Raw genomic sequence first — 12,832 nt, 5'->3', positions numbered from 1 at the left:
TCCTCAGAGAAGGGCTCTTGATGGGCAGCCTGCGGTGGAGGCCCCCTGGGCTCCCGGGTCAGCTGCGAAGGAGCCCGCCTGGCCTCCAGGGTCAGCCGCGGCGCTTCCTGCCGCCTGGGCTTCCGGGTCAGCTGCGCTGAGGCCGCCTGGCCTCCCGGGTCAGCCGCGGCGCTTCCTGCCGCCTGGGCTCCCGGGTCAGCTGCGCTGAGGCCGCCTGGGCTCCCGGGTCAGCCGCGGCGCTTCCTGCCGCCTGGGCTCCCGGGTCAGCTGCGCTGAGGCCGCCTGGCCTCCCGGGTCAGCCGCGGCGCTTCCTGCCGCCTGGGCTCCCGGGTCAGCTGCGCTGAGGCCGCCTGGGCTCCCGGGTCAGCCGCGGCGCTTCCTGCCGCCTGGGCTCCCGGGTCAGCTGCGCTGAGGCCGCCTGGGCTCCCGGGTCAGCCGCGGCGCTTCCTGCCGCCTGGGCTCCCGGGTCAGCCGCGGCGCTTCCTGCCGCCTGGGCTCCCGGGTCAGCCGCGGCGCTTCCTGCCGCCTGGGCTCCCGGGTCAGCCGCGGCGCTTCCTGCCGCCTGGGCTTCCGGGTCAGCTGTGCTGAGGCCGCCTGGGCTCCCGGGTCAGCCGCGGCGCTTCCTGCCCCCTGGCCGTGCTCAGGCCTCCGTCTACTTTGCCTGCGTTGTTAAGCCCCGGGGTTGCGTCCCGGGTGCCACCCTGGGGTCGGCTGTGCGCGGCGCCCGCGGGGTCCCGGGCCGCCCCGGGAAGCCGAGCCCGCTGCCCATCCGTGGGCACCTGCCCATCGGTCAGGATCGATGATGGGTGGCCTCTGTTTGGAGGGCCAGCGACCGCGGACGCCTTTCTTCCCGTGCTCGCTGGACCCCGTGGCAGGCCCGGCCGCCGGCCTTAAGCAGAGCTCAGGAGGCCATGCACCCAACCCCCTCGGCTTCGTGCCTTCTTTCCTTGGCCCGTGCCCGGTGTGACCTCGGGGCCTCTCGCTTGCCGGACTCGGTTGCTCTGCCGCGTGAGCCGGCCTGTGGGGCAGGCCCCTCCCTCGGCGGCAGGCCCAGCCCCCTCGGCGGCAGACCCCACCCTCCTCGGTGGCACCCCTTCCATCTGGGCCAGACCCCGCCCCTTTGCGACAGGCCGCTCCCTTTGGGGCAAGGCCCACCCTCCTCGGCAGCAGGCTCCACCCTCCTTGGTGGCAGACCCCGTCCTTCAGGGGTAGGCCACGCCCATCTAGGCAGTCCCCCTTGCAACAGGTCCCTCCCCTCGGCCAGGCCCCACCCCTTGGCGGCAGGCCCCACCCCTCGGGGGCAGGCCCCGCCCTCCCCGGCGGCAGGCCCCGCCCTCGGCAAGCCGGCCGTGGGGCCTCGGCAGCACTCCTGTCACCACTTCCTCTGAGGAGCTGACTGAACAGGAAGCTTCCACCGCAGAGTCTTCAGATTTGACCGCGGAGCCTGCTGCCCGGAGCAGGCGCCGCCACCCGCCACCCAGCGCGGCCTGACGCCCGAGCTCCGAGATGCTGCGTGGGGTGAGTCAGGTCCCGCGTCGCCGCGGCTCCCGCCCGGGCCTCAGCCCTGGGCGCCCCCCGGCCGCCGCCTCGGAGACCGAGTGGGCCGCGGAGGTCTGGCCTCGTGGTGCTGCGTGGGGCGAGTGCGGGCCCTGGGCCGGGCCGGGCCTCAAGGCCGGGGCGAGTGCGGGCCCTGGGCCGGGCTGGGGCTCAAGGCCGGGGCGAGTGCAGGCCCTGGGCCGGGCCTCGAGGCCGGGGCGAGTGCGGGCCCTGGGCCGGGCCTCAAGGCCGGGGCGAGTGCGGGCCCTGGGCCGGGCCGGGGCTCAAGGCCGGGGCGAGTGCGGGCCCTGGGCCGACGCCGGCCGCGTGGACGCTGGGGGCCAGTCACACGGCTGCCTTGTGGAGGGGCGGCTGGGGATGGCATGTCACCGAGGGACCGGCTCCAAGTGCCGGCCCGGGACTCCCGTGCCACCAGCCTCCCTGCCAGGGGCCGGCACATCTGACCAAACGAGGAAGCCCTCCACGGTCACGGGTGAATGGCCTCGGGGTCCCTGAGGCCACCGGCCGTGTGGTGGGCAGCCCTGCTCAGCTCAGCAGCTGGGGTTCTGCTCCCAGCCCACGGAGCCCACGGGTGGAGGTGCCGGGGTCAGGCTTGCCCAGTCAGGCACCGAGGCCTCCTCCCTGGTGGAGGACCACAGATGGGGAAGGAAACCCGGCTTCTGCCCCCTCGCCCTCCCCTGGGTTGTTCAGCCAAGCAGTAGCCAGCAACCTGCCTGTGGTAGTCCAGCCAGGGGGCCCGGGGAGAGAACTTTGGAGGGGGACTGCCCTGCCTGGTGTGTGCTCACTGGAGGAGCACAGGGAGACAAGTACAAGAGGCCTCTGGCCTCCCTGGGACACATTCCCTGGCCGTGAAAAGGGACGGTGAGCCGGCCAGCTGTGTGGACTCCACCTGTCTCTGAAATCAATCAGAGCGTAAACTCACTTCCTTTGGAGGGACAGCTGGAGCTCCCGGGCCAGCAACACTGTGCACTTGGGGGCAGTGGAGCTCCACAAACCACAGGCTTAGAGGCGCGTTTGCCGGTGAGGCTAGGGCACGGTCCCTCTAGCCTGCTTTTTCACTGGCCAGGGCTGGCGTCCGGGCCCCCAGCAGTCAGAGCAGCCCCTTGGAGCAGAAGCAGGCCCCAGAGAGGGGAGGGATGGAGGCCAGGCCAGATTCCAGAGAAAAGTTGGTGTGGCCTCAGCAGACCTCTGCCCTGGCCAGGCCTCCTCCTCTGAGGGATGGGGGGGCTGGATTGCCCACCCACATGGGGGTCAAGGCAACAGGAACCGAGTCAGAGATCCAAGAGACCTAGCTTCCGCACCAGCCCAGGCGAGAGGAACCACAGGAGGTGCAGGCAGGGTGGTACCCACGGGTGTGTGGCAACAAGCAAAGAAACCCACAGCAGCTCTGCTGCCTCCTGGACCCCAGCCGGAAGTCGAGGCTCCGCCCCCACCTCTGCCCACAGTGCTGTTCTTCAGTTCCTCACGTGTCCTCCCTCGCTCAGTCTTGTCTCGGGCCCACTTGAGGCGTGTCCCTGGCCTGACGGGAAGTGGTCCCCCACACTTCACGAGACAGGCTGTGTTCAGAGTCCACGGGCCTGCTCTAAACACACCTGCGTGGTGATGGCCAGAATTCCGGCCATGCCTGTGGCCCAGTCACAGTGAAATGATATCTACCTCCACAGGGTTCTCTGCTCTCTATGACAAGGGGAGAAACAGAGGCCAGCGGTAGGCGTGACTGTCCATACTCCCTAGACAGCTGGGCAGAGGTGTGACAGACAACCTGGGGCTGGGCTGACAGGCGCTCCAGTCCCTGCTCTGTCCTGGCTGTGTGGTTTGGGCAGTGAGCCGAAGATCTCAGAGCAGGCCCCTAGCAGAACAGGGAGCAAGAATGGCCCACAGAGAGCACACAGGGCAAAGGGCCGGGATGCCCAGTCCTGCTTCTGTCCAAGTCCTGCCCAGTGCTGTCCCTGACCTCAGTGCGGTGGCCTGGACCTTCCACAGTCCTCCTGACTGGCAGATGCATGGGGACTGAGCAGGGTTGGATCTGACTGCGCAGACGGCTAACCAGATGTGCTTCTGCTCCATGAATTATCTTTCCGACAGCGGCCTTTTCTCATATATTTATCTTCTGTTATTAACCTCTAAGGTCTCTTTAGATATCAAGATTAGTTTCTTCTATTCACTTCGTTGTCTATAACATGTTTCCTTTTTTTGTGGCAATACTTGGGGTTTGAACTCAGGACCTTGCACTTGACAGGCAGGTGCTGTACCACTCAAGCCATGTCCCGGCCTTTTGTTTTTGTTCTTTCTAATAACATTTTTGTCTAGGGCTGTACTGGACTTTGGTCTTCCTACCTGTGCCATTTCTGTAGCTAGGTACATGCTACCACACCCAGCTTGCTGGGTTAGATGAAAACTGACATTCTTTGCTCTAGCTGTCCTCAGATGGACAGTAGCTGGGATTGCAGGTGTAAGCTACAGTTCTTGGCTGAAACATGTCATTTTTAGATTCTTTTTTCTTGATGTTTTCCCCTTAGGTTTTACACTTGGATTTCCCTGCTCTGAGAAACATAGTCTTCTATTTGTTGGCTTTATCTGCTAAAATTACATTTATACAACTCATTTTTCTTTGTTGTGCACAATGAAAGCACTGTTGCTGGGCTGGAGGCCCTGCATCCTTCCCCACACACTGGGCCGCCTCCCGTGCAGGACGCCTGTGCAGAAGATTTTATTTCCATATGGACGTGAGAGTGTTTCTCCAAGTGGTTCTGAAGTTACCATTTTGTTGTTGTTGTTGTTTGGTCAGCTATGGGGCTTGAACTCTGGGCCTGGGCACTATCCCTCAGCTCTTCAGCCCAAGGCAAGTGCTGTACCACTTGAGCCAGAGCACCACTTCCGGTTTTCTGGTAGTTCATTGGAGATAAGAGTTTCACGGACTTTCCTGCCCGGGCTGGCTTTGAACCGATCCTCATATCTCAGCCTCCTGAGTAGCTAGGATGACAGGCGTGAGCCACTGGCGCCCAGCTCCAAAGTAATCTTTAAGGAGGCATTTAGTTCCTTTGGTCAGTACCTGTGGCCCTTGAAGCTTTCGGTCCCTGAGACACGAGGGGAGGCTTGCTTGTGTGGGGTTCGGAGTTTTCCTGAGTCGTTCCTGCCCCTTGGGTCTGCCAAGGGCTCTGCCCCAGACCCAGCTGCCCCGGTCCTTTTCTGTCTGTGTGAGGCTGAGATGCTCAGTCCGAGTCCTCTTTTGCATGCGTCATACACGTTTGCTTTTTCTATCTGAGACAGGCCTTGGAGATTGGATTTTGCTTCTCCTTCTCCTCCTCCTCCTCCTCTGCGGTGCCATTTCCCCTGCTTGCTGTGAGCAGGGCAGGGTCACTCCGTGATTCAGTGTTATCAAGGCCCACGTGGCCTCGGGTTTCTCAGGTCAACTGAGTGCAGAGTTTTGCAAACCTTTGTGACAACTGTGGCAGGAAGTGACTCAGGAAGCTTTTATCCAACACCTGCCTCTCAGCCCCTCCTGCTGTTTCATGGTTTTCGTGCTGGGCGCTCCCTCTTTCTCGCTATCACCGTGGGAAGCCGGTGCTCTGAAGACACGAGTCTGTTTCCTTCAAATGCCACTTGTGTCGGCACCTGGACTCCGGATCTTCTCTCTCAGAGACGGGTCTTTTTTGGGCATTGAGGGTGGTGGGCACCCTAAGCACCCTTGTCCAGGGCAGTACAGGGGCTTGACAGTCACTGCTTCCTGAGGTGGCGCCAGCCCTTCCTGAGCAGAGGGTCAGATCAAGGCTCTGGTGGAAGTCAGAGGGTCAAATCAAGGCGCTCTGGTGGAGGTCAGAGGACAGGTCAAGGTGCTCTGGTGGAGATCAGAGGGTCAGATCAGGGCTCTGGTGGAGGTCAGAGGGTCAGATCAGGGCTCTGGTGGAGGTCAGAGGTCAGATCAAGGCTCTGGTGGAGAGCTCTGGTGGCCACTGGGCTGGGGTCCTCTCCCGTCTCTGTCAAAGGCTCTGTCACAGGCCTGAGGCGAGCCCCAGGAGCTTGGCCTGCATCCATCCGCTCTGGCAGCTCCCACAGCTGCCACTGTGTGGCCTCGGCAGCAGGAGACGGCCCGGAGAGACTCCTAGGACCAAGCAGAGTGCAGTGCAGAACAGGAGACCGCTGCCCGCCTCCTGCTTCCTGGGGTCAAGATCTGTCTCTGCGGTCTGAGGGCTGATCTTGTGATGGAGCCCTCTGCGGGGGATAGGCACGCAGGACAGCAGCTCTGCCTCCTGCTGTGGCGGGTCCCCAGTGTCCCTATTTGGGGACCTGAAGCATTCACATGCAGGTTGTGCAGGTGTGTTTAGAGGCTGTGGAAGGAACCCCAGTCTGTGGCTGTGGGAGAGAGCACAAAGTACAGGTTATTACCCGGAGCTGGTGGTTGACTTCGTCTGCTACATTCGTGGTTTAGGGTGTTGTGGGAGGGTGGCTCTCACTCTCTGCTCAGAACAGTCGTGGGCTCCGTGTGCCAGGGTGTGAGTCCTGGGGACAGGGCCATGTCCCCTGTGGGGTCAGCAGACCCAAGGTGGCCTCTGGCATTGCAGCAGGGAGCTCTGCTGCAGCCACCGCTACCTCGACCTGAGCTTGAGTCCTGGGGTGAGGAGGTGAGGGAGTCGGCGGTGGTCTCCGTCCTGGTCAACCAAAACCACCTCCCGCATTGCCAAACAGGAAGGACTGAGGGCTGTCTGGACAGCTCTGGGCTCTGACTGTGATCTTTCCAGAGAGGGACAAGACACCTGAAAAGGGCATGGTTGAGGGTCCTTTCAGGGCCTCTGTCGCCCGGAACCCCAGTGGAGGTCCCCCACTGCAGAGCCAGGGCACACGTGTAGGACCCGTGGACTCCACGCACCCAAGCCCCTTTGGCCACAGCATAGGGCCGGTGTTGTGCCCGGGATGGGCAGTGCTGGGTTGGGGTCCCTTGGCCTGGGGCTGTCCACTCAGCTCTGAGCTCTGAGGCAACTCCAGGGCAGACAGGGTACCCCGTGGGCTCAGTGCCCACCCCGTGGGAGGACGGGCCCTTGCTTGGGGAGGGGCCTGATTTCATTTCTGATACAGGCTCTGGCAGAGAGGAATCTTCTTGCCTGATTGCTAAGTAGGCCTCTGCCAGCTACAAAGTTCTCCTGCCCTGGTCAGTCAGGCTGCCTCACCTCACCCAGAGCCCCCAGGCACCCAGGAGCTGACTCTGGGCCGCTCTGAGCCCTTCTAGAGGAGGGAGGGCAGCACCCAGACAGTTCCACTTTCAGGGAAGGTGCAGCCCGGGCTCCCACACATCTAGTCCTGAGGCCATCTTAGTTACTTGGTGCTAGTCCTGCTACTTGCCCAGGGCCAGTCCCGCCTGTGTGCCAGGCCCAAGCTCACCTACTGACAGGGTGTGCTAGAAGCTCTGCCTGGCCCACTCAGGTAGGACGCCAGGTTTGTTTGGAGTATGTTGTGTGCCTGTGTGGTACATGTGTACATGCAGATGTGTTTACATACATTTGTGTGATGTGTGTATGGTACATTGCACACATGTCTACACGTGTATATGTGCATCCATATGACAGCCAGGTATGCATATCTGTACATGTGTGCGTGGTGCACCTGTGTACACGCATGTGCGTGTGTCCCTTCAGGACATTCCTGGCCCCTGCGGCCCTGCTCTCTCTGGACAGTCCCCAGCACTGGGACTCAGAGTGGCAGGCTGTGTGGGTTGCACCGGGTCTCACACTCTGTGCTAGTGCAAGTGCAGGCCCGCAGTCACCGTCCTCCCCCTCCACAGGCCACGCCCAGCTGCCGTTGCCTCCTGCTCCTCCTGGTGGGGCAGCTTCTCCTAGGATCTGGTGAGTTCTGTGGAGCCAGCCCCGTGGGCAGGACCCAGGTCAGGATTTTGGTGTGTGTGGGCCCCTAGCCCCGTGGATGGGTACCGGGTCAGGATCATGGTGTGTGGGGGGGCACCAGCTCCATGGGTGGGTCCCGGGTCAGGATCACATGGTGTGGGGGGGGCACCAGCCCCGTGGGTGGGTACCGGGTCAGGACCTCAGTGTGTGGGGGGGGGCATCAGCCCCGTGGGTGGGTCCCGGGTCAGGATCAAGGTGTGTGTGGGGCACCAGCTCTGTGGGTGGGTCCCGGGTCAGGATCATGGTGTGGGGGGGCCCTAGCCCCGTGGGTGGGTCCCGGGTCAGGATCATGGTGTGTGGGGGGCCCTAGCCCCGTGGGTGGGTCCCGGGTCAGGATCAAGGTGTGTGTGGGGGCACCAGCTCCATGGGTGGGTACTGGGTCAGGATCATGGTGTGGGGGGGGCACCAGCCCCGTGGGTGGGTACCGGGTCAGGATCATGGTGTGTGGGGGGGGCACCAGCCCCGTGGGTGGGTCCCTGGTCAGGACCAAGGTGTGTGTGGGGGCACCAGCCCCGTGGGTGGGTACTGGGTCAGGATCATGGTGTGGGGGGGCACCAGCCCCGTGGGTGGGTCCCGGGTCAGGATCAAGGTGTGTGTGTGGGGCACCAGCCCCGTGAGTGGGTCCCGGGTCAGGACTCCAGGGCACTTCCATCTTCCTGGTAGAAGCCCTGGGGGCTGAGAAAAGACCATTCCTGCAGAGCAGGTCCCCCATGTGGCCTCTGTCCCCGACATAACAGGGGGTACTTAGTCCTGCATGTCCCTCATAGCTGTGTGCAGTGACCTGAAGTCCCTTCCCAGGCCTCCTCCTCCCTCTTCCTCCCCCTTCTTTCTCCCCCCCTTGTCTTCCTCTTCTCACTGCCCTTCTTTCTCCTCCCCCTCCCCTTCCTCCTTCTCTCATAAGTCTCCTCCTCCTCTTCTTCCTCCTTTTCATTCTCCTCATCCTCTTGTTCCTCCTCCTCTTCTCCTTTTTTCTTCCCCTCTCTGCTTCTTGCTCCTCCTGCTCCTCTTCCCCTCCTCCTCTCCTCCTCCTCCCCTTCTCCTCTGATTCTCTTCCTTTCTTTGCCCCCCCCTTCTCCTCCTCCCCTTCTCCTCTGATTCTCTTCCCCTCTTTGCCTCCTCCTTCCTCCTCCTGTGCCTGCTCCCACTCCTCCCCCTTCTTGCCCTTGAGGGTGGTCATGGAGGGCAGGAGCCACTCACCCAGCCTGTCTCCTCAGCCCTGTCCCAGGAATGCACCAAGTACAAGGTCAACTCCTGCCAGGATTGTATCCAGCTGGGGCCTGGCTGTGCCTGGTGCCAGAAGCTGGTAAGACGCTTGGCCCTGAGTTCTGGTCGTCTCCTGTCCCAGGGTTCCTGGGGGTCCCAGGGCGGTCACACTGCTGGAGAGAATGAGCACATGTCCCCTTGGTGGGCAGCTCCCAGGACACAGGCCCTGCCACGGGACAGTGCTGGTGACGAGGCTGCCCTGAACTGCTGGGTCTCCCAGGCTGCCCTCAAGGATCAGCCCATGGGCCGGAGCCCCTCCAGCTGCCTGGCACAGTGGCCAGGGGTGGGAGGAGGGCCTGTGGTCTGACTCCGGTCTGCCTGGGCTCCCGGGGAAGCTGTCTGGGAGGCTGGGGTCTTCCCTGGCCACTGTACCCCCCCAGGGGGTTCTCTCCCCAAGTCTGAGCATAGACAAGGGTACAGCTGGTCCTACAGCCTCCCCTGAGTCAGCCGCCCCCCACCCGCAGAACTTCACAGACCAAGGGGAGCCTGACTCCACCCGCTGTGACACCCGGGAGCAGCTGCAGAAGAAGGGCTGTGAGGCAGACAACATCCTAGACCCCAGGAGCTTCGCCATGCCCCAGAAAGACCTGCAGAGGGGCAGCACACAGCTGTCCCCACAGCACGTGACCCTTCACCTGCGGCCAGGTAGGCGTGACACCTGTGTGGTGAACTTAGCTCACTTTGGCGGCCAGGGCTGACCACCTGGGCATGTGTCCAGGATGGACAGCTAGGTGGGCCAGGGAAGGCCTGAGGGCTGTGGGGACCTCATGACCTAACTCTGACCTCCACCATGCCCCTTCCTCTCTCTGTGCCCCAGGCAAGTGTCCCCCAGTGTCCTGTCTGTGGCTGAGGGTCTGGCCTCTGTTTTGAGGTGTTATTTAGCACAAAGAACATGCTGTTGGGAAAACACTGTTCTCGTCCACCCTCAGAAGGCCAGTGCACTCTTGGCAGAACTTCAGATAAGAGCTGTGATACGTCCTGCAGCCAAGAATCTGGGGAACCAGGATTGGCCAGCAGCCCTGAGACCACAACCTCTGTTTCAGAGCACAGCCCTGGTGCTGCTTAGGCGGGGCTGGGGAGGGGAGTGGCGGGGAGAGGGGAGAGCGGAAGGCTCTGCTCTCATTACCCAGTGCTGCTGGGCCATTTGAGGTTGGTGAGGACAGCCTCATCCCTGCACGCTGCCACGTGGGAAGGCCAGGGTGGCTGCAGGGAGAGGACAGCGGGTGGGCGAGGAAGCCGTGTCGGAGGGCTCTGGAAGCCCAGGCCGGAGCTTGGCTGTAGACACAGGTCAAAGTCGGCAAACAAGGACATCCGGAGAGCCGACAGCAGGCAAGGCGTGAGGCGCGGGCCCAGGGAGGAGCCCCAGGGCCAGCGCATGCAGGGACAGACGTCCTGGGGCCAGCTGGAGACAGAGCCTGCCCCTCCTGCCTGTGAACTGGCACAGGCCCCTCTGCTTGTGACCTCACGAGTTCCCGTCGACCTCTGAGGGCAGCACCGGGGCGTCAGCGCAGACACCATTTCTCAGCAAGGAAACTGAGTCAGGCACGGCACGGCCACACTTGTGGGATAGAGAGGCAGCTCCCCATGCCACAGGCCTTGGGGACACCACCTCGCACCCTACGCACTCACAGAGGCCCCACCTTCCACGCCTCCACCTCCAGGGTAAATTTGGGGAGAGGGAGAATGCAAACAGTCCGCAACAAATGGCGCCTTTATACTTGGAGTGAGCTGACTTCACACCTGCCACACCGCCCCCAGTCCCAGCCTCTGACCCGCTGGGGTGAAGAGGGAGTCAGTAAGGAGTTGGAGGCTGTGAGGAGTGCAGTGCAGCCAGTGCCAAGTGCTCATGGGTGCCTAGAACATGTGTGGGGAGCGTGACCCGGGGTCCCTGGAACTGTGTGGGGAGTGTGTCCCAGGTCTGGAACGTGTGTGGGGAGTGTGCTCCCAGGTCTGGAACGCGCGTGGGGAGCGTGCTCCCAGGTCTGGAACGCGGGTGGGGAGCGTGCTCCCAGGTCTGGAACGCCTGTGGGGAGCGTGCTCGCAGGTCTGGAACGCCTGTGGGGAGCGTGCTCCCAGGTCTGGAACGCCTGTGGGGAGCGTGCTCCCAGGTCTGGAACGCCTGTGGGGAGCGTGCTCGCAGGTCTGGAACGCGCGCGGGGAGCGTGCTCCCAGGTCTGGAACGCCTGTGGGGAGCGTGCTCCCAGGTCTGGAACGCCTGTGGGGAGCGTGCTCCCAGGTCTGGAACGCCTGTGGGGAGCGTGCTCCAGGTCTGGAACGCCTGTGGGGAGCGTGCTCCCAGGTCTGGAACGCCTGTGGGGAACGTGCTCCCAGGTCTGGAACACGCGTGGGGAGCGTGCTCCCAGGTCTGGAATGCGCGTGGGGAGCGTGCTCCCAGGTCTGGAACACGCGTGGGGAGCGTGCTCCCAGGTCTGGAATGCGCGTGGGGAGCGTGTTCCCAGGTCTGGAACGTCTGTGGGGAGCGTGCTCCCAGGTCTGGAACGCGGGTGGGGAGCGTGCTCCCAGGTCTGGAACGCGGGTGGGGAGTGTGCTCCTAGGTCTGGAACGCAGGTGGGGAGCGTGCTCCCAGGTCTGGAATGCGCGTGGGGAGCGTGCTCCCAGGTCTGGAACACGCGTGGGGAGCGTGCTCCCAGGTCTGGAACGTCTGTGGGGAGTGTGCTCCCAGGTCTGGAACGTCTGTGGGGAGCGTGCTCCCAGGTCTGGAACGCCTGTGGGGAGCGTGCTCCCAGGTCTGGAACGCGGGTGGGGAGCCTGCTCCCAGGTCTGGAACGCGGGTGGGGAGTGTGCTCCCAGGTCTGGAACGTCTGTGGGGAGTGTGCTCCCAGGTCTGGAACGTCTGTGGGGAGTGTGCTCCCAGGTCTGGAACGCCTGTGGGGAGCGTGCTCCCAGGTCTGGAACGCCTGTGGGGAGTGTGCTCCTAGGTCTGGAACGCGGGTGGGGAGTGTGCTCCCAGGTCTGGAACACGCGTGGGGAGCGTGCTCCCAGGTCTGGAACGCCTGTGGGGAGCGTGCTCCCAGGTCTGGAACGCCTGTGGGGAACGTGCTCCCAGGTCTGGAACACGCGTGGGGAACGTGCTCCCAGGTCTGGAATGCGCGTGGGGAGCGTGCTCCCAGGTCTGGAACGTCTGTGGGGAGCGTGCTCCCAGGTCTGGAATGCGCGTGGGGAGCGTGTTCCCAGGTCTGGAACGCCTGTGGGGAGCGTGCTCCCAGGTCTGGAATGCGCGTGGGGAGCGTGTTCCCAGGTCTGGAACGTCTGTGGGGAGCGTGCTCCCAGGTCTGGAACGCGGGTGGGGAGCGTGCTCCCAGGTCTGGAACGCGGGTGGGGAGTGTGCTCCTAGGTCTGGAACGCGGGTGGGGAGCGTGCTCCCAGGTCTGGAATGCGCGTGGGGAGCGTGCTCCCAGGTCTGGAACACGCGTGGGGAGCGTGCTCCCAGGTCTGGAACGTCTGTGGGGAGTGTGCTCCCAGGTCTGGAACGTCTGTGGGGAGCGTGCTCCCAGGTCTGGAACGCCTGTGGGGAGCGTGCTCCCAGGTCTGGAACGCGGGTGGGGAGCCTGCTCCCAGGTCTGGAACGCGGGTGGGGAGTGTGCTCCCAGGTCTGGAACGTCTGTGGGGAGTGTGCTCCCAGGTCTGGAACGCACGTGGGGAGTGTGCTCCCAGGTCTGGAATGCGCGTGGGGAGTGTGCTCCCAGGTCTGGAACGCACGTGGGGAGCGTGCTCCCAGGTCTGGAACGCCTGTGGGGAGCGTGCTCCCAGGTCTGGAACGCCTGTGGGGAGTGTGCTCCCAGGTCTGGAACGCCTGTGGGGAGTGTGCTCCTAGGTCTGGAACGCGGGTGGGGAGTGTGCTCCCAGGTCTGGAACACGCGTGGGGAGCGTGCTCCCAGGTCTGGAACGTCTGTGGGGAGCGTGCTCCCAGGTCTGGAACGCCTGTGGGGAGCGTGCTCCCAGGTCTGGAACGCCTGTGGGGAGCGTGCTCCAGGTCTGGAATGCGCGTGGGGAGCGTGCTCCCAGGTCTGGAACGTCTGTGGGGAGCGTGCTCCCAGGTCTGGAACGCGTGTGGGGAGTGTGCTCCCAGGCCTGGAACACGCGTGGGGAGTGTGGGT

The 12,832-nt window shown here is 63.6% G+C and overlaps 1 protein-coding gene across 1 annotated transcript in view; it reads left to right on the top strand.

Annotated features, from left to right (window-relative positions):
- The first annotated feature begins 1,394 nt into the window (after positions 1–1,394).
- Positions 1,395–12,832, top strand: part of Itgb2 (integrin subunit beta 2) — a 31,825-nt gene continuing 20,387 nt past the window's right edge. Inside the window, exons 1-4 of the mRNA XM_070030831.1 lie at positions 1,395–1,518; positions 7,334–7,394; positions 8,666–8,754; positions 9,179–9,359. Coding sequence (XP_069886932.1) covers positions 1,507–1,518; positions 7,334–7,394; positions 8,666–8,754; positions 9,179–9,359 — 343 coding nt within the window. The 5' untranslated portion in view covers positions 1,395–1,506. The remainder of the gene's footprint in view (positions 1,519–7,333; positions 7,395–8,665; positions 8,755–9,178; positions 9,360–12,832) is intronic.

This window comes from Dipodomys merriami, unplaced genomic scaffold, assembly GCF_024711535.1.
Source record: "Dipodomys merriami isolate MVZ:Mamm:240054 unplaced genomic scaffold, mDipMer1.0.p SCAF_2, whole genome shotgun sequence".
Classification (NCBI taxonomy): domain Eukaryota; kingdom Metazoa; phylum Chordata; class Mammalia; order Rodentia; family Heteromyidae; genus Dipodomys; species Dipodomys merriami.
The sequence above is the reverse complement of the archived record's forward strand: the minus strand, read 5'-3'. Positions and strand labels throughout refer to the sequence as shown.